The sequence below is a fragment of the Papaver somniferum genome, chromosome 1, assembly GCF_003573695.1.
Source record: "Papaver somniferum cultivar HN1 chromosome 1, ASM357369v1, whole genome shotgun sequence".
NCBI lineage: Eukaryota > Viridiplantae > Streptophyta > Magnoliopsida > Ranunculales > Papaveraceae > Papaver > Papaver somniferum.
Window position 1 is genome coordinate 18733893 of NC_039358.1, and position 16332 is coordinate 18750224.

Genomic DNA, 16332 nt, shown 5'->3' on the forward strand with positions numbered 1-16332 from the left:
CATCAATGGATTTTCTTTATCCTCTTTTAATTCTATCGGAATCAATCAGCTGATGGTAAAATAAAGATTAGTTTTAATCACTGCCACTACTAGCTACAACCACTAGACAACCATCATCAATGGATTTTCTTTATCCTCTGCCAATCCTATCTGAATCAGCTGATTGAAAAACGTGTTGGGTTTTTGAGACTCATCATCAAATCAAAATCGGTGTTGTTCTTCGTCATCAAAATCTTTTCCAATCTTATGTTTAAATCTGTAAGTTTAATTTCTAGGGTTTTGAATTGATCTTGATTTATTTGAAACTGAAATTAGGAGAAATTGACGAGGATTTTTGGGATAATGGATTTGAGACAACAATAACAAAAACTCAATTTATATGAGATGGTAATCTTTGTGCTATCTATAGAATTTGTGGTTTCAGCGATGCAACCCAAATTCATTCAGTTTGAAGTTGTATAAATCCAGGTTCACCCAAGAGCAACACACGATGCAACCAAGTTTCATTCAGTTTGAATTTGGATAAATATGGATTCATCCAAGTGTAACACACGATACAACCCAGTTTCATTCAGTTTTGAAGTTGGATAAATCAGGATGCACCCAAGAATACGTAACACACGATGTAACCCAGTTTCATTCAGTTTTTAAGTTGGATAAATCTGGATTCACCCAAGAGTAACACACGATGCAACCAGTTTCATTCGGTTTGAAGTTGGATACATTTGGATTCATCCAAGAGTAACACGAGATGCAACCAGTTTCATTCAATTTAATCTTCTATAAATTCAAATTCATCCAAGAATAACTTAAACTTCTATAAATTCAAAATCATCCAAGAATAACACAAGATGCAACCAGGTGCATCCAGTTTAAACTTACATGAAATTGGCTTCTCTTTTTTTTGTGTGTGTGTGTTCTTCTTCTATTTTTTCTTCAATTCTTTCTCTTGCTGGAGGTTTTTGGGGGTGACGGTGGTATTTTTTGGTTGTGGAGATGGTGATGTTGGTGTTTGTGTTTTTGGTGATGGAGAAAAATATTAGACGAAGATGATGTTGGTGGCGTCGATGTTTTTGTTGGTGTTGAAAATGGAGATGATGGAGGAAGAAGACAGTTCCCATAGAAGAGAAAAAGAGGTTTTATTTCTACAAGTCTAGTAAAGTCTACAGAGAAAGATCAACTTGTCTTTCAAATGTGTTTCCCGGAATATAATAGTCTGTTACAAAAGCAGCTGGCACCCTCCACTTCACCCATACCCATATTTTACTCGTCCATCACGACCAAATTTGTTAGATACTCGTCCATTTTACCCGATTTCTCTTTACTATTGAAGTTTAGTGACGTATTGGAGGTATTGGAGTTTAGTGAGTGCATACGATCGAGTTGAAGATGACAGGACACCGCCTCTTTTGCACTACATAATGGTGGGATCAGAAAATACTAAGGACATCCAATTCCATTCGGTGCCAACTGCCAACCCCTGTTAAATTTGAATTCAACGGGAGTTTCTTGCATCAACTTGCAATTAATGTCCAGTTTGAATTGAATGGGAGTTTGAATGTCTGTTATAATGTCAGCTGCTCATAAAAATGTTTGTGGCTTTAGCATCTGGTCATTTATGAGACACACGAGTGGCCATGTATCGTTTCTTATCCCACTCAATTGATTGGTATTGTTGGACTCATGTTGTTTTGAATTTGCAAAGTGACGCTTGTTTATATCTAAGATCTTCATCAATTTAGGTGATATAATGGTTTCACTTAGGATCACAATTTCTTGTTTTTTTCTTTGATGTTCCAATTCTTTCAAACCTTCTTCAGGTCTTAACGCTTTTCTAAACACATTACTTACAGACCCATCAAGAAAAATTATATTATTTCTCAGGCGGGAAGGAGAACGCAGTGAGGCTTTCCATTTCTCATTTTGAGTTGTTTATGCAGGCACTGAGGTACAGAACCTAAAACAACTGCATCAATCGATACAATCTCGAAAACAAATTGTTGAGGCATTTCTTCTACTGAGTTCATAGACATTTGCTGCAGCTTGAATAATATACGATCTCCGTAATTAGGGCTATGAATGGATAAAACTTTCAAATGTATCGCTAGTATCGCTAAAATCAAACAAATTAAGCAAAAATCGATTGATGAAACTTCATGTAATATTAGTAGAGTATAAGCAGCTACCATCCTAAGAAATTTGACAGAGAACCTGAACCCATTTCACTAACTCTGGGAAGAAGTAATTCTCATAAGCCTAAAAAGTACGACGAACTAACAATTTAAGCAATTTCAAACTCTGGGAAGAAGTATACTAGTGAGGGCTTTTCCAAAAGAAGAACGAGAGAAATAGAGATAAAACGAGCGATTCCATTGATTAGCTATATTCCAACAAACCATATGAACATTGAAACCTGAAACTGATTTCTAATCAAAAAAACTAAACCTAAAAAGCAGATCCCAGAGTCCCTAAATTTCATTACATGATGACCATTTTCAGAAAGTGTACAAAATACTTAGGCAGCAGCTTTCCTTGGAGATTTTCCAGCAGGAGATTTAGGTGTAGATTCCTTCTCAAGACCCTTCTTTGGTAACAAAACAGAGTTGATATTTGGGAGAACTCCACCGCTAGCAATAGTAACACCGACGAGTAACTTTCCTAATTCTTCGTCGTTCCTTACTGCTAAAAGTACATGCCTTGGTATAATCCTTGATTTCTTGTTATCCCTAGCAGCATTTCCAGCCAATTCCAAAACCTAAAAAAACACACAATCAAATTTAAATTAAGCAAAAACCCAGATCCAGAATCAGATAAGAAGCAAAACCCAGATCTCAAATCAAGGACTTCAATCAGAAGTTATAAATTCAAAAATCAGAGGGGATTGTATTTTGATTTTTACCTCGGCAGCTAGATATTCAAGAACGGCGGCGAGATAAACAGGAGCACCGGAACCAACACGTTGAGCATAACGACCTTTCTTCAAGAAACGAGTGATTCTACCAGCTGGGAATTGTAATCCAGCTTTGACTGATTTTGTTACTGCTTTCTTTCGTTCGACAATTTGTATGGACTAAACTCCAATATAATTCCGAGAGCACCAACTTAAAAGTGAGACTCAATCAAAAAAGATATCAAAGAGCTTTATCTCTTTCTCAATACAATCAGTAAATCAACTAGATAGAAATCCGTGAGACTGATTGATATGAGAATTAACTTGGACGGTACCAAAGACCAATGCCCAAGTGTCAGTCAAGTTCTATCCAACAATCAATGTCAGATTTATCAACTGATTGAACTACGCACAACCTGTGATATTTCAATTATATAAACAAATATAATACGGAAAAGAAATAACACGGACACCAGAAATTTTGTTAACGAGGAAACCGCAAATGCAGAAAAATCCGGGGACCTAGTCCATATTTGAACAACACATTATATTAAGCGGTTACAGGCTCTAGCCTACCACAAGTTAACTTCGGACTGGAATGTAGTTGAGCCCTAACCAAGTCTCACACTGATTAAGGTACAGTCGCGTTCCTTACGCCTTTAGAACCACGCCGGATTCTGCGCACTTGAATCCCTTAATTGATCTCACCCACAACTAAGAAACAAATTTGTGTCCCACAGATATGTCTATCCTTTATTATTTTTGTTTCATCTTTTGATACAAAGATCAAGGTGAACATGAACCAACTAATAATTCGGTCTTATACTCCCGAAGAGCAGCCTAGAAATATTATTCATCTCACAATAACCTAACTGATTAACAGAAGAAGTTATTGTGGAATCACAAGAGTCTGAGACGAAGAACTGTTGTGATTACTTTTTATATCTTACCTATTGGAGATAAATCTCGAGTAAATCTTAGAGAAGATAAAACTCAATACGATAGAAAAAGTAAGACTAGAATACGCAACTACAGAGAAAATAGTTGGATCTGGCTTCACGAATCCCAAATAAAGTCTTCAAGTCGTTAACCTAATAATGGTTTTGGAAAACCTAGGTTAAAGGAGAATAAACTCTATTTTGCAACTAGAACACATGGAAGTGTCGGGATTAGGTTTTCCAGATGCTAGAGTTCTCCCTTATATGGCCTTTCAAATCAGGGTTGCTTACAATCAAAGCTAAGATAACTTAGTAACAAAGCATTCAATATTCACCGTTAGATGAACTCCTGATTTAAGATTCAAGCTAAGTCTGCTTAGAATTTAAGCAATTAATCTCCACTGTTAGATGGTCTTATCTTGTTACACACAAATGAAATGTACTTATATTTAGATATGAGTAACCGTACCTAAACGTGTATATTGGGTTGGCTCAATAACTGTTAACCAAAGTTAGCCATATGAACACTTTTGATTTAACCATATTCATCTAATACTTATAGATCAAATATGATGACCAATCAATCGTGATAGATAATCAAATGAATCTAATTGTGTTTCAAATAGAGTTGTTCAATTGTTCACTATCTCATACAAATATTCATGAACAAATTGAAACGAAATCGGTTTGGTTCGTGATCTTACAAAATACTTATACAATAATCAATTCATGAACATTAAGCCACTTTTTGCCAAGTTAATTTGCATTCCTTAAATCATAAATGTTTTAGTTCATGAGTATGAGAATCATACATTACCGATTTTAGAACTTAACCACTATGTTCGCAAATTGGGTACGCGAACAGCAGCTCCAGACCTTGCCTTAGTCAAGTCGTTCGCAAACCCGGTTTGCGAACAGCCATTGCGGACCCAACTCAGGTAAACCCGTTGGCATACTAGGTACGCAAACAAGAGTTCTGGACCTTCTCATGTAAATCCATTCGCATACTAGGTACGCAAACAAGAGTTCCGGACCTGAATCATCACAATACAATTCGCATACTAGGTATGCATACCGTGTTGTATCCAGACATGGGTAATCGTTCTAAACTCTTACTTCAATCATTGACACATCCTTAGAACACGATAATGGTTATCTTACACATACCATTAGCTTCATTTAATTTTCAAATGATCAATATAAAACCTTCCGATCTAACATCAAATGACTGTCTCACACAAATCATGTAAGATGATCAAGGTAATTTTCACATTATCATATTTTGACTTAATATTTAGTTTCCAACTAAACTTTTCAAGAAAAAGATGAATATAGCTAACGCTAAAAGCTTCCAACACGTATTTCAAGAAATAGATAAGCGAGATAAACTCGGCTTGAAAGATCAAATGTGTATAATGTAAAAGTCTATATAGCTATACGACTTAGTCTCATTAGAAGATAGAATAGAAAAAACTTCTGAGTGATAGAAAAGTTTTAGCCTCTACATACCTTTTGTTGATGAAGTTCCTCCAAGCTCCTTAGTAGATCTTCTTCTTCAATTGGTGAACGTCGTGAAGTCTAAAGATCAACCACACATTGTATCCTAATCCGAGACATAGCTATAAGTAGACTAGAAATCAAGTATATAGTTTTAATCAACTAAACTTGACAAACAAGCTTGAGATAACAACGCTTGCGACTTCGACCGAGCAGTGCTCTAACAATCTTCCCCTTTGTTAAATTTATTGACAAAACTATCAATACATATGGATTATAAAATAAATAAACTTTGTAGCTTCTCATCCACCGTGCTTGATTTCCATGGCTCTTCAACTTTCCTTGAATTCTTCGTTACTCCAAGTACTCCAGCGATTCTGAACGTGTTCAACTCAGCATCATTGTTATTGAAGATCCGTAGCCATAACAATAAGAAAACAGATGTTCTCAATCATTTTTATACAGTGTCATAGTATTATTATAGAGAATTAAAGTCAAATTGTATCGCAACTTTAAAATAATACTATGGTGGTATGTATCCCCCCTAGTCTATACTTCCATCTTACAATGAAAACCACTCCCCCATACATAATGATCCGTAAACCATATGTATGTAGTGTGAACTACCAAATATTTCTCCCATTTTTATTGGCAAAGGTACGAAAACCACGGGATCATAATGAAATTTCCAAAAAGATAATTCATGACTAAAATAGAACAATTCAACTTTGTTTTGATGATTTCACGTAGTCGAAACTTAGTGTATTAATCAGGGAGTTCATAAAGATACAAGATAACTCCTATAATATTCCACAACCGCACTCCCCACAAAGATATGGCTATTAAGCACAAGTTCATCTAAGAACTCTCCCCCATTTTATGTCATTCCCGAGACAACAACATGAACGACCTTACTTTTACGAGAAAATAAGGATTTCTTTGGACATTAAAAAATCACATGAATTTGTATCCAGTAAACTCAAATAAATGAACCACAAGAAGACCTTATTGATTAATTTAATCAGGAACACTCAATATAATAAAACTTACGGAGCCACACGGTACTTTCACATAAAAGTGGATCAGGGAAAGATCAATGCTGCAGAATTTTCCAAAAGTTCATTTTGTCTTTTATCAATAGTTGCATAAATACATAATAGACTTAACTTTTGAGCATATATGAGATGCTAGCACAGTTCACGAACGTAAAGGCATACATCTCATAAGCAATTGCAATATTTGAAATCAAAAACATTAAATACTGCAAAAACCATCTTCCAAATAACTTTAGAATTTAAATAAATAAATCTAAAAACATTGCAAGATGAAAATCGTTTAACATAGCTATGTGTAATCGCAATAATTGATATACCAAACCCTAGTTATCCTTCATAAACATAAGAATAAATTCTCATGAGAAGTTCCCTAGACATTAAGATTCTTAAAAAATTCTTTATTGTCCCCGAACTCCTTGTCGTCAACGGATATTGGAACATAAGGTTCATGAAGAAAGGAGTCCATTCATGTTAGAGCACTGATCGTTCAAACTCGCAAGCGTTGCTATCTCAAGCTTGTTTTCCAAGTTTAGTTGTCAAAACTATAAGTCTTGGTTTCTAGTCTACTTATAGCTAAGTCTCGAATTAGGATAAAAAGTGTAGTTGAGCATTAGACTTCACAGCGTTCATCGATTGAAGATGAAGAACTACTAAGGGGAGCTTGTGGAATTTCATCAACAAAAGTTATGTGGAGACTTGAACTCATCTATCACTCAAAAGTCTATCTACTCTATCTCCTCATTGAGACAAAAGTCGTATCGCTATATAGACTTCGATTATACACATTTCATATTTCGAGTTGAGTTTAACTCGCTTACATGTCTCTCGAAATATGTGTTGGTAAGCTTTCGCTTTAACCAAGTTCATCTTATATTCTTGACGAAAGTCAAAAGATGATCATGTGAAAATCGCCTTGTAACATCTTACATGATTTGTATGAGACATCATTTGATGTAGACTTGGAATGTTTCATATTGATCATTCGATCACTTGAAAAAAATTTTGAAGCAAGTTTGTGTGAGACAACTATTCCCGTCTTCCGAGAATGTTTCAATGATTGAAATGGGACTTTAGAAGGATTAACCATGATTGGATATAAACACAGTATGCGTACTTTCATATGTGTGGTCCAAGACCGACAATCTGGTATGCATACCCGTATGCGTACTGGTTGGTCATGTGAAGTCTAGGAGCTATAGGATGCATACACGTATGCGTACTGGCGAAGTCAGTTGAAGTCCGAGAACTTTAGTATGCGCACCCGTACGCCCACTATATTCAACTGAGTTCGGATGTGAACGACAATATGCGTACACGTTTGCATACTGGCGAACACAGTCCAGGTCCGGCTACTTAGGTATGCGTACCCGTTTGCATACTTGAGTAGGTTATGTTCTAAAATCGTTTTATTCATGAACTAATACATTTACATATTAAGAAATGCAATTTTTTGCAAACCGTGGCTATAATGTTCATGAATTGATTCGAGTGAATCAAAATGAATTTTGCTTCAATTGTGTCTTGTATACTTCTATGAGAATATAAACAATTGAAGAACTCTAGAACTAGTTTCATTTGAGTCATTTTAACTAGTTATGGTTAAGATGAATATGGTTGATATGAAAGTGTTCATATGGCTAACTTCGGTTAACTATTGTTGAGCCAACAAAGGTGCACACGTTTAGGTACAATACTCTGTTAGAGCATAGCTCGGTTGAACCCACCAAGCGTTGGTACATCAAGTTTGGTTGTCATATTTTAGTGAATCAAAATCATTTAAAGAGTTGCTTGATTATTTACTAGAGTCAACTTCGTATAGGTTAGCTAGAAAGTTACTAAGATATGAGACTTACAAGTATTACGTGAAGACTTGAAGAATGTGAAGAAGTAAAGAGCTACAATGACAACATCATCCTTCTACTTGAGGTTAGTAATATTTGACTTGAACTATTTCATTCCTAACGTATCTTTCAAGTCGATAGTATTAAGGAATTACAATATGAAGTATAACGTCTATCTTTTGAACTTCATATATAAGACATCGACATAATCGTATAAATGCTATTGTGATTATGTGTATGTGTATGGGTGAAGATTTCATCCTAGGAAACAATGTTTTACATTCGTTTAAAGGAAGTACATTCATAAACTTGTTTTGTGAATCAAAAGAGGAATCGCTAGGCTTATTGGTATTGTTATTCATTGCAAATCTTTGGATTACCAATATGTGTGTTTAGTATAACCTCTCATAACTTGTTTATGTATATTGGTAAAACTATTCACAATGCCTGACTTTTGTATTAGTATGACTTTTATTAGTGAAACCGATCTTAAGTAATCACCTGAGATGGTATGATCGATATTTGTAATTGGTGTGACCATTCCTAGTCATTAGGTAACCGATCCTAGAACTTGGTTGGGACTAATGACAAAACGTGTAATCGATCCTTGTAGTAGGTTAACAAGTTTTAGTAATTGGTGTGACCGATCCTATAACTTGTGCAACCGAATACAAGTTTATACCATATATATGTGGTAACCGATCCTAGTACCTAGTCAACCAACTTTTGGTAACTAGTGTGACCGATCTTAGTACCCACATGGAGGTAGAACCGAAACTTGTTTTGGTAGAAACGTTAAACCCATGAATTGTGATTGAATGTTTTTGATCAATCACATAGTTCTTGAAAATCATATGAACCGATTCTAAACTCGTTTAGAAGTATGGGAAATCGGTTCCAAGATTGTAAATATGAAAAAAGATTTACAAAGTAAAGATGTCGACATACTTTGAACATGTGCAGATTCTAAACTCGTCTTATCTTTTATTGTTCAAAGATATTCCTTAATATCTAAAGGAAAGAATCCCGGATCGAAATAAATTGAAAATCTTTTAATTAAGATTTTTAGTTTTATATGCTTTTAATTTCCAGCAATTAAAATGCATATCTTTAAAAAATAAAAATTGGTATTGTGCGTTTACTAATTGGAGATTTTCTACTGAGATTTCGGTCAATATTTGGACAGAGCATTTCCAGGAATTATGAAAACCGTATTTGGAAATTTATTGCATATCTTGAGAATATTTTCGGTTTTGGAAATTCCTTGGTGTCCAAACTTCCTTGGTCTATAAATATTGAAGTTTGCATTTCAAGCAAACTAATCCTCAGGGCCAGCAAACTACCTAGTTGTGTTGTTACTGGTGGATCCGTCTATTCGGAGAGGAAAGTACCCTAATTAGGCGAATTCTATTACGAGCGCTCGTTTTAAAGACCTCTTTGGGATTGGGAAGATCTACGAGTACCATTGGTGGGAAACTAGATAATTGTTGTTTATTATTAGTTCTCGATTAATTTGATTGGCTAACGGTGGTTGAACTTTGATTGCACCTAGTTTGCTTATGCTTGAGAATCTTCTCTTCTGATATAAGATTCACTCAAACTAGATCGAAGTTTCGACGAGGATCCTTAGACTGTTTGTAGATCTAAAGACGTCTTGTGATAGTTCATTGTTAACAGACTCCGTTCTGTGTGTGATTGATGACAAGAGATTCAAGTTGATTGTGTGCAGATGTTTATTGAAGATCTAAGAAGATTTGAAGACGAGGAAGATTGCTTGTTTGAGTTCATAAACTTTGGTGTGCACAATATTTGATCGGCTGGGGATCCAACTATAATCGTTTATCTTTGTGATAATCGTGATTGATTAGTTGAGTAGATCGACATCAATATATTTTCTTTGTGACTAAGAAGTATTGATTGCAAAATCTAGACAATTGCTTTGGTGGTTGTATTGAGATAGATCTAAAAACCTAACAAAGGAGTTAATCGGGATAAACGGAAGAGCCTTTTATCAAACTCATATCACTTGTTTGAAAAAGTTGTTACCGAACAAATTTGTTGTTCCTTTACTATTTGGAATACGAACCAAAGGAATTGTTCCAAGTGCGTGACTTATTACAAGTTGGAGGCGCAGGGATACAGACGGAACTAAGTGAACTATAGGTTTAGTTGTTGGGTCTCAACTACACAAAGTTGGTTTAGATTTTGTATAGCAGCCTAATCTTGAGAGTATTCAATTCTTGACAAAGTCCCGGGGTTTTTCTGCATTTGCGCTTTCCTCGTTAATAAAATCTTGTTGTATCTTTTACTTTTCTATTTCCGCAATTATAATTGTTTTTATCATAATTAGAATTAAAATACACAAACGTAAATTCCTATTTACTTGATAACAATCCTATTGTGTTTGGTTAAGTCTAAACCCTTTATCAAGTAATCATACTTCGTTGTTGTATTGTCTCGATCTTGTATCCATAGTCAATCACACAAGTTATCTTGTTTTCGTATTGTCTCGATCTCGTATCCATAGACGATCACACGAAGTGTGAACTGATTAGTTGTATTGTCTTGACTCAATCCATAGACAATCACTTTCGGAGAAAGGACTTATAGGTGGAAAAGTTTTAGATTGAGGTATATTTGGGTACCCTCGTCTTTTCAATTGGTTTCAGAGCAGGCAAACACGAAAATATTTAACAATCTGTGTTTGGTGAGATCCTATAAGAACTGAATCTATGTCTGATTCAGTTAATGTTATGCAAGAGTATAAATACTCAAAAGTTGAAGATGTTACCAATTCGTTGACCCATGATCCAGGAGTTACGAAGATCAAGTGTACATCTGAGTCGTTCTCTGATGGAAAAGAAGATGCTGATAAAGAGTTGGTAAAACTCCTAAAGCCTATAAAATTTCTGTCTTCGAAAGTGTTAATATTAAAGACAGAGTCAAATATTCTTAAGAATGAGATCAGATATAAATACATTCAACTGAATATTCTATCCAAAGAGAATGTGGATCTCACTGTCAAATTATAAGCCCTTAAATCTCTTACTCAAGATAAAGAGATACATCCTATGACTCTGACTAATGATTCTGTTGTAATTTCTTCTGATGAAGAAATCAAAGGTCCTTGCTCGTCTTCGAAAGATTGTAATAACAAAACTTGTTTGATCACATCCGAAACAAATCATGATGATGGTAGTTTGCCTAACTACATCAAGTCATAAGAGGATGAGAAACCAGCTTCTATATCTACTGATGATCAGACGAAATCTTGTCGAAAGGAAACCTTGAACCGACTCCATGTTAGTGATCTTAAGGAATACAACTTAAGATAGGTTATTTGATCAGCAAGATAAAGTAAATAACAAAGGGGGGTTTTGGTTTTAAGATTAATAAAAAGATAATAATAAAAGAAAGATGATCAAGGAATCCTTCGCCGTTACCAAGCGATAACTGGATTAATATACTTATCTATTGTTCATAAGAACCATTCATCACCAACCGTAGAATAACAGCTAGCTCAGTACTATCCCCAAAACTCCTTTTACCACGGATACAAAAGCTCTCCAATATCAGATTCTATTCAACTGAACCACCAAGTAGTAGCTCACTCAAGGTGTAATCCAATCGAATGCTTTAAGCTTTGTGAATTAGGTTGATACTAGTAGTTAAACTCTTAGCTCAAGGTTTACTTGCTGGTGTTATCTTCACACACGATTGCTACACATAAACTCTGTAAGGTCTCGCGATTTCTACTTGTGTAGAGAGATAATCGACGATTACTTATCTCATAACTTCCACTAGCAATAGAACAATCAATATACTGATCTAGATGGCCTCCCAAATCAATATAAGAGTCACTCATAAACCCTAGATATGGTAAAGACAAACAATGATGATAAAAACTCTCAATATATTTGTATTATTAATAAAGCTTCACGCTTAGAACATTGAATTCATCAACAAAGGATTTAGCTACTCATATTACAAAGAAGAGGAATAATGGTGGTTTCCCCCTAAAGGGGTAAACCGTAGGTTTTGATGTAGAACTTGTGATATGAGATTTGATGATATTTTTACATAACCTAATATCTTTTTATAGGTTTACATTGCTTGGTCTCCAAGTATTTAGTTAGGTTTAGGAACCCGACCCGAAAATATGACCTAACGACTTCAAACGTGCCCTTAGGCCTTCCAAGATGTGAATACACGTTTTCCATTTGATAAGTTCGCGTACCCAGTCCGCAAACTTCAAATCCCAGCAGATATTGTCGGAAATAAGTCTGCTAACTCGGTTCACAAACCCAGTTCGCGGACTTCACTGACTTCGGTATTCAATGAAAACTGTTTTGGCCACAACTTCTTCATCCAAACTCGGAATGTCCTCATTCTTTTTGCATTCTTTTTATATTTCAATTATCTTCAAGATGATGATGATAAATACTTAATTTGAATGAGTTAAGATCGGTCTTTGGCCTGTGTCTTGATTATGAGCGTTTTGCTCCTTTTCGTCGCACTTCTTCCACTTCTATTGGACTTGGGCACTTGGATACTTGGGATACTTCTCTTCTTAGCTCTTTTCAGCACTTTTTAGCTCCTTTTTGGATTATTCACCTAATAGAGACAAATAAGAGAAAGCAATGGTAATAATACAAATACATGCAAGAATAATAGCTAAAACAAGTATGGAATGGACACTAAAATCATATGAATTATGCACTTATCAGTTTTCATGTTCCTAAACCCTAGAACAAAAGTAGTAGAAGATAATATAAAATTCCTTTGTTGAAGCCGCTTAAGCCTTTTATAATCCAATAACTTCAAATCTCCCGACTTCCAAATCTAGGCCATATATCCCACAAAACTCACCGCAGCCATCTCTTGTCATTCTACTAAAAATCCAGCCTAATAAAAGCTCACAACCCAATTAGTATTTGGCTTGTCAGTTCTATGGAACTGACAACACATCTTCAACTTACTTCCTCCAACTGTCGGCCATTTCATTCACATATCACCACTTGTACTGCAGCTTCATGCCATTCTTACCAGCTCTATCTCTGTATCAATCAACCTCAAGCTACGACAATATCACCTCTGCTTGCTTCACTGTTATTCATCTCCATCATTTCAGCCTTCCCTGCTTTGCTCTTTTACTTGCAATTTCAAATGCAAGACCCATTCTAACACAGCTATTCACTGATACCTCAAACCACACTCTGTAGCAACATCATCTTCAGCTTGAATTTAACACCAGGATCTTCTTCTCAATATCACAGGTCATAAGTTACCAACAACACCAGTTAACCAATATCACCGGGAAAACCAACTCCTTCCCTGCGAACTCTTCTCATATCTAATTCTGTGTCCATTTACATTTCTCAATATTGCTCCTCATACCACCTACAATCTCACATACAACCACTACATAAGCCATTTCAACTTCTTTTCATTCTTACTCTCTTGTTTATGACCAAACTCATCAAAATGACCCACATCTACCTCTGCCACCTTGTTTCAACCTATAAGTCCAATACCAAGTGTGATCATCTATGGACAAAGTCGAGACAATACGGCAACTTGATATACTTGATAATAGTTATGGTCCGAAACCGATTTACTATAGGATCAATATCAAGTGATTAGGATCCACGCACAAGTGTATTTACTTTATTATAATATAAAACAATTATAACGCAGAAGTAAAGTAAATAACACAACACAAGATTTTGTTAATTAACGAGGAAACCGCAAATGCAGAAAACCCGAAACCTAATCCAGTTTTGAATACTCTCAGAGTTAAGCCGCTATATACAAAATCTAATACCAACTTCGTATAGTTGAAACCAAGCAGACTACCCCTAGCTACTTAGTTCCCTCAGTATCCCTGCGCCTTCGACTTCTAGGGTCACGCAGGTGAATGCAGAAAGGGGTAGGATGCAGTAGAAAGAATATATGACCTAAAGAGGAACATGTGCGACACTTAAAATAGGACATGAAAATAATTATGGCTTTTATTGGGGTTTAAATGTGCTATATCCGAGTCATATTACTCAAAATGCTATTATATTAAATTGACGGACATATTCACCAAGGCACTTCCCAAAGAAATTTTTTAGAATTTCAGTGAATTATTAGGAGTTCTAGAACATCATATTAAGGAGGAGATTGTTAGTTAATGTGAAGTTTACGTTCTTCACATGAATTAGTATGTTAGTTATGTGATGTTTACCTTTTGCACCTGAAGTAGTGTAACCTTATCTCAAATATTAGGTCTTATCTAAACCTAGTATATAAAGAAAGAGATGAAGAATAAGAATGTAACCTATCTAAGATAATTGAATAGAAGAGTGTGAATAGAAACTTAATCCCTCATCTCCATACAACAAATCCATATCAAAATTATTTATAATCATAAACAAATCTTCAACAAGATCATATGTGAAAGATCATAGACAACTAGTAGTTAGATCACAATTTTTAAGGATGATCCATAAATATTTTTGTTGTAGTGCTACTAGCTTTTGTTTTTTATATGTATACGAATGCAGAATCACGTGTGGTTTCATTCCATTTATGGTCTTTTACTGCAATCAGTATCAAGTAGACTTGCTGCATTGTCGTAGGAAATTGTTGTCTTTTGTAGAAATATGATATAATATCAATGCATGCTTACATTTATACATCTTTTAAGCTCATATAAGGAAATAAACAGGAAAGGTAGAGCGTAGAGGAAATCTTACCATTTCTCAACTCATCACTGTTGTGTAGGTGCATCTTCATTGTCTAGATAAGGAATTAGAATAATGAGAAGTGGAGATCGATACAGATGAGATGGTAGGGAGTGGAATATGAGCACGAGTTGGTTTGGTAAGGAATAAGATTGGATCTAGAGTTAGCGGACTTGGAAGCGGAATAGAATCGGAGCTAGACTGGATACGTTGAAAGAATTGTGCTTGTTGGTGTTGATGGTGCTTGTTGGATCTAACAGGAGAGCCATCGCAAAGCTGTTCATCTTGAACCTCAGATGGGCGTGCGCGTTTAACAGAAGATCCTGGGTGATACGAAGAAAATGATCTGTTGTTGTTCGACATGTTGAAGAGATAGAGTTTCTGCAAGAAAAGCCTATCAATGAATTGCGGTTTTAAACCCCGCATACATGTTGAATAAAACCCTAAGAAAGACCGAATCAGCTACAGCAGAGCTTATCCCGAGGTCTCAACGCCGACCAAGTCGTGCTTTTCTCCTAAACCCTAGTTTGACCAGCTCCACCTGGCGATGTTTATGCGGTAAATATGTATTTACTCTAGCTTGGTCATTTTAGTATACAAATTTGTCACCATCTCATGCCTACCCCACAATAGTGTAACCATTATGTGCTAGGTAGGGGACTTAATGTTGATGGTGGATTTTCATTTAAGGCTAAAATTGTAAAAAGCCAAAAAATTATGCGCTGACATCCTGCAAAGGATAGAGCCACTGATAAGTGATGAATACTTCACCACTTTACTAATTCATCCAGGTTGGAGCATGTAGCAACAATCTCTTATACCCTGTGAATTTATAGCGTTATCAATTAATACATGACTAGCATTGTATTTCCTGTTCTGCTGAACTCTCATTATTAGTGCGGCATGACGACTGAGTGTTGCTCTCAGCAGAGTAACATGAATCTACAAACGTTGATAATGAGGTATGCACGAAATACTCGTACAGGCTACATCTCTCGGTGTGTTATACTAGCCCGATTAAACATATTTGAATCTGGACTGTCCATATCAGTCTCAGAAATAATTGTCGGCCGCACGATTTAACCAGCCTATACGATCCTCAGCAGGAGCAGGCTACTACATTAATGAACACCAGCTGGCCCACTTATGCCCTGGTCGGTCGAATACCTACCATGCCTTCCAAACTACCACCGAACACCAGCCTGAAGTTGGATGTCCAGACTGGTATGGAGCAGCTTGGAGGAATCGTACAAATAAAGGCCGCCTATGGCAGTCTCAAGTTCATCACGTCCGTCCAACTTCACCGGCGTGAATCAGCCCAAAACCGATCGAACAAGCGCCGTGGTGTACACCGGAAGACCTCCTTCCTACCTGCATGACCGA

At 35.9% G+C, this 16332-nt stretch overlaps 1 protein-coding gene across 1 annotated transcript; it reads right to left on the reverse strand.

Moving 5' to 3' along the window:
- Positions 1–2349: 2349 nt before the first annotated feature.
- Positions 2350–13099, reverse strand: LOC113356375 (histone H2A.1-like). Its single transcript, XM_026599520.1, has 3 exons — positions 13091–13099; positions 2900–3070; positions 2350–2755 (listed from the first exon to the last, which is right to left on the reverse strand). The coding sequence occupies exons 1-3, from the start codon at positions 13097–13099 to the stop codon at positions 2516–2518; spliced, it is 420 nt and encodes a 139-aa protein (XP_026455305.1). The 3' UTR covers positions 2350–2515.
- Between the last annotated feature and the right edge of the window lie 3233 nt (positions 13100–16332).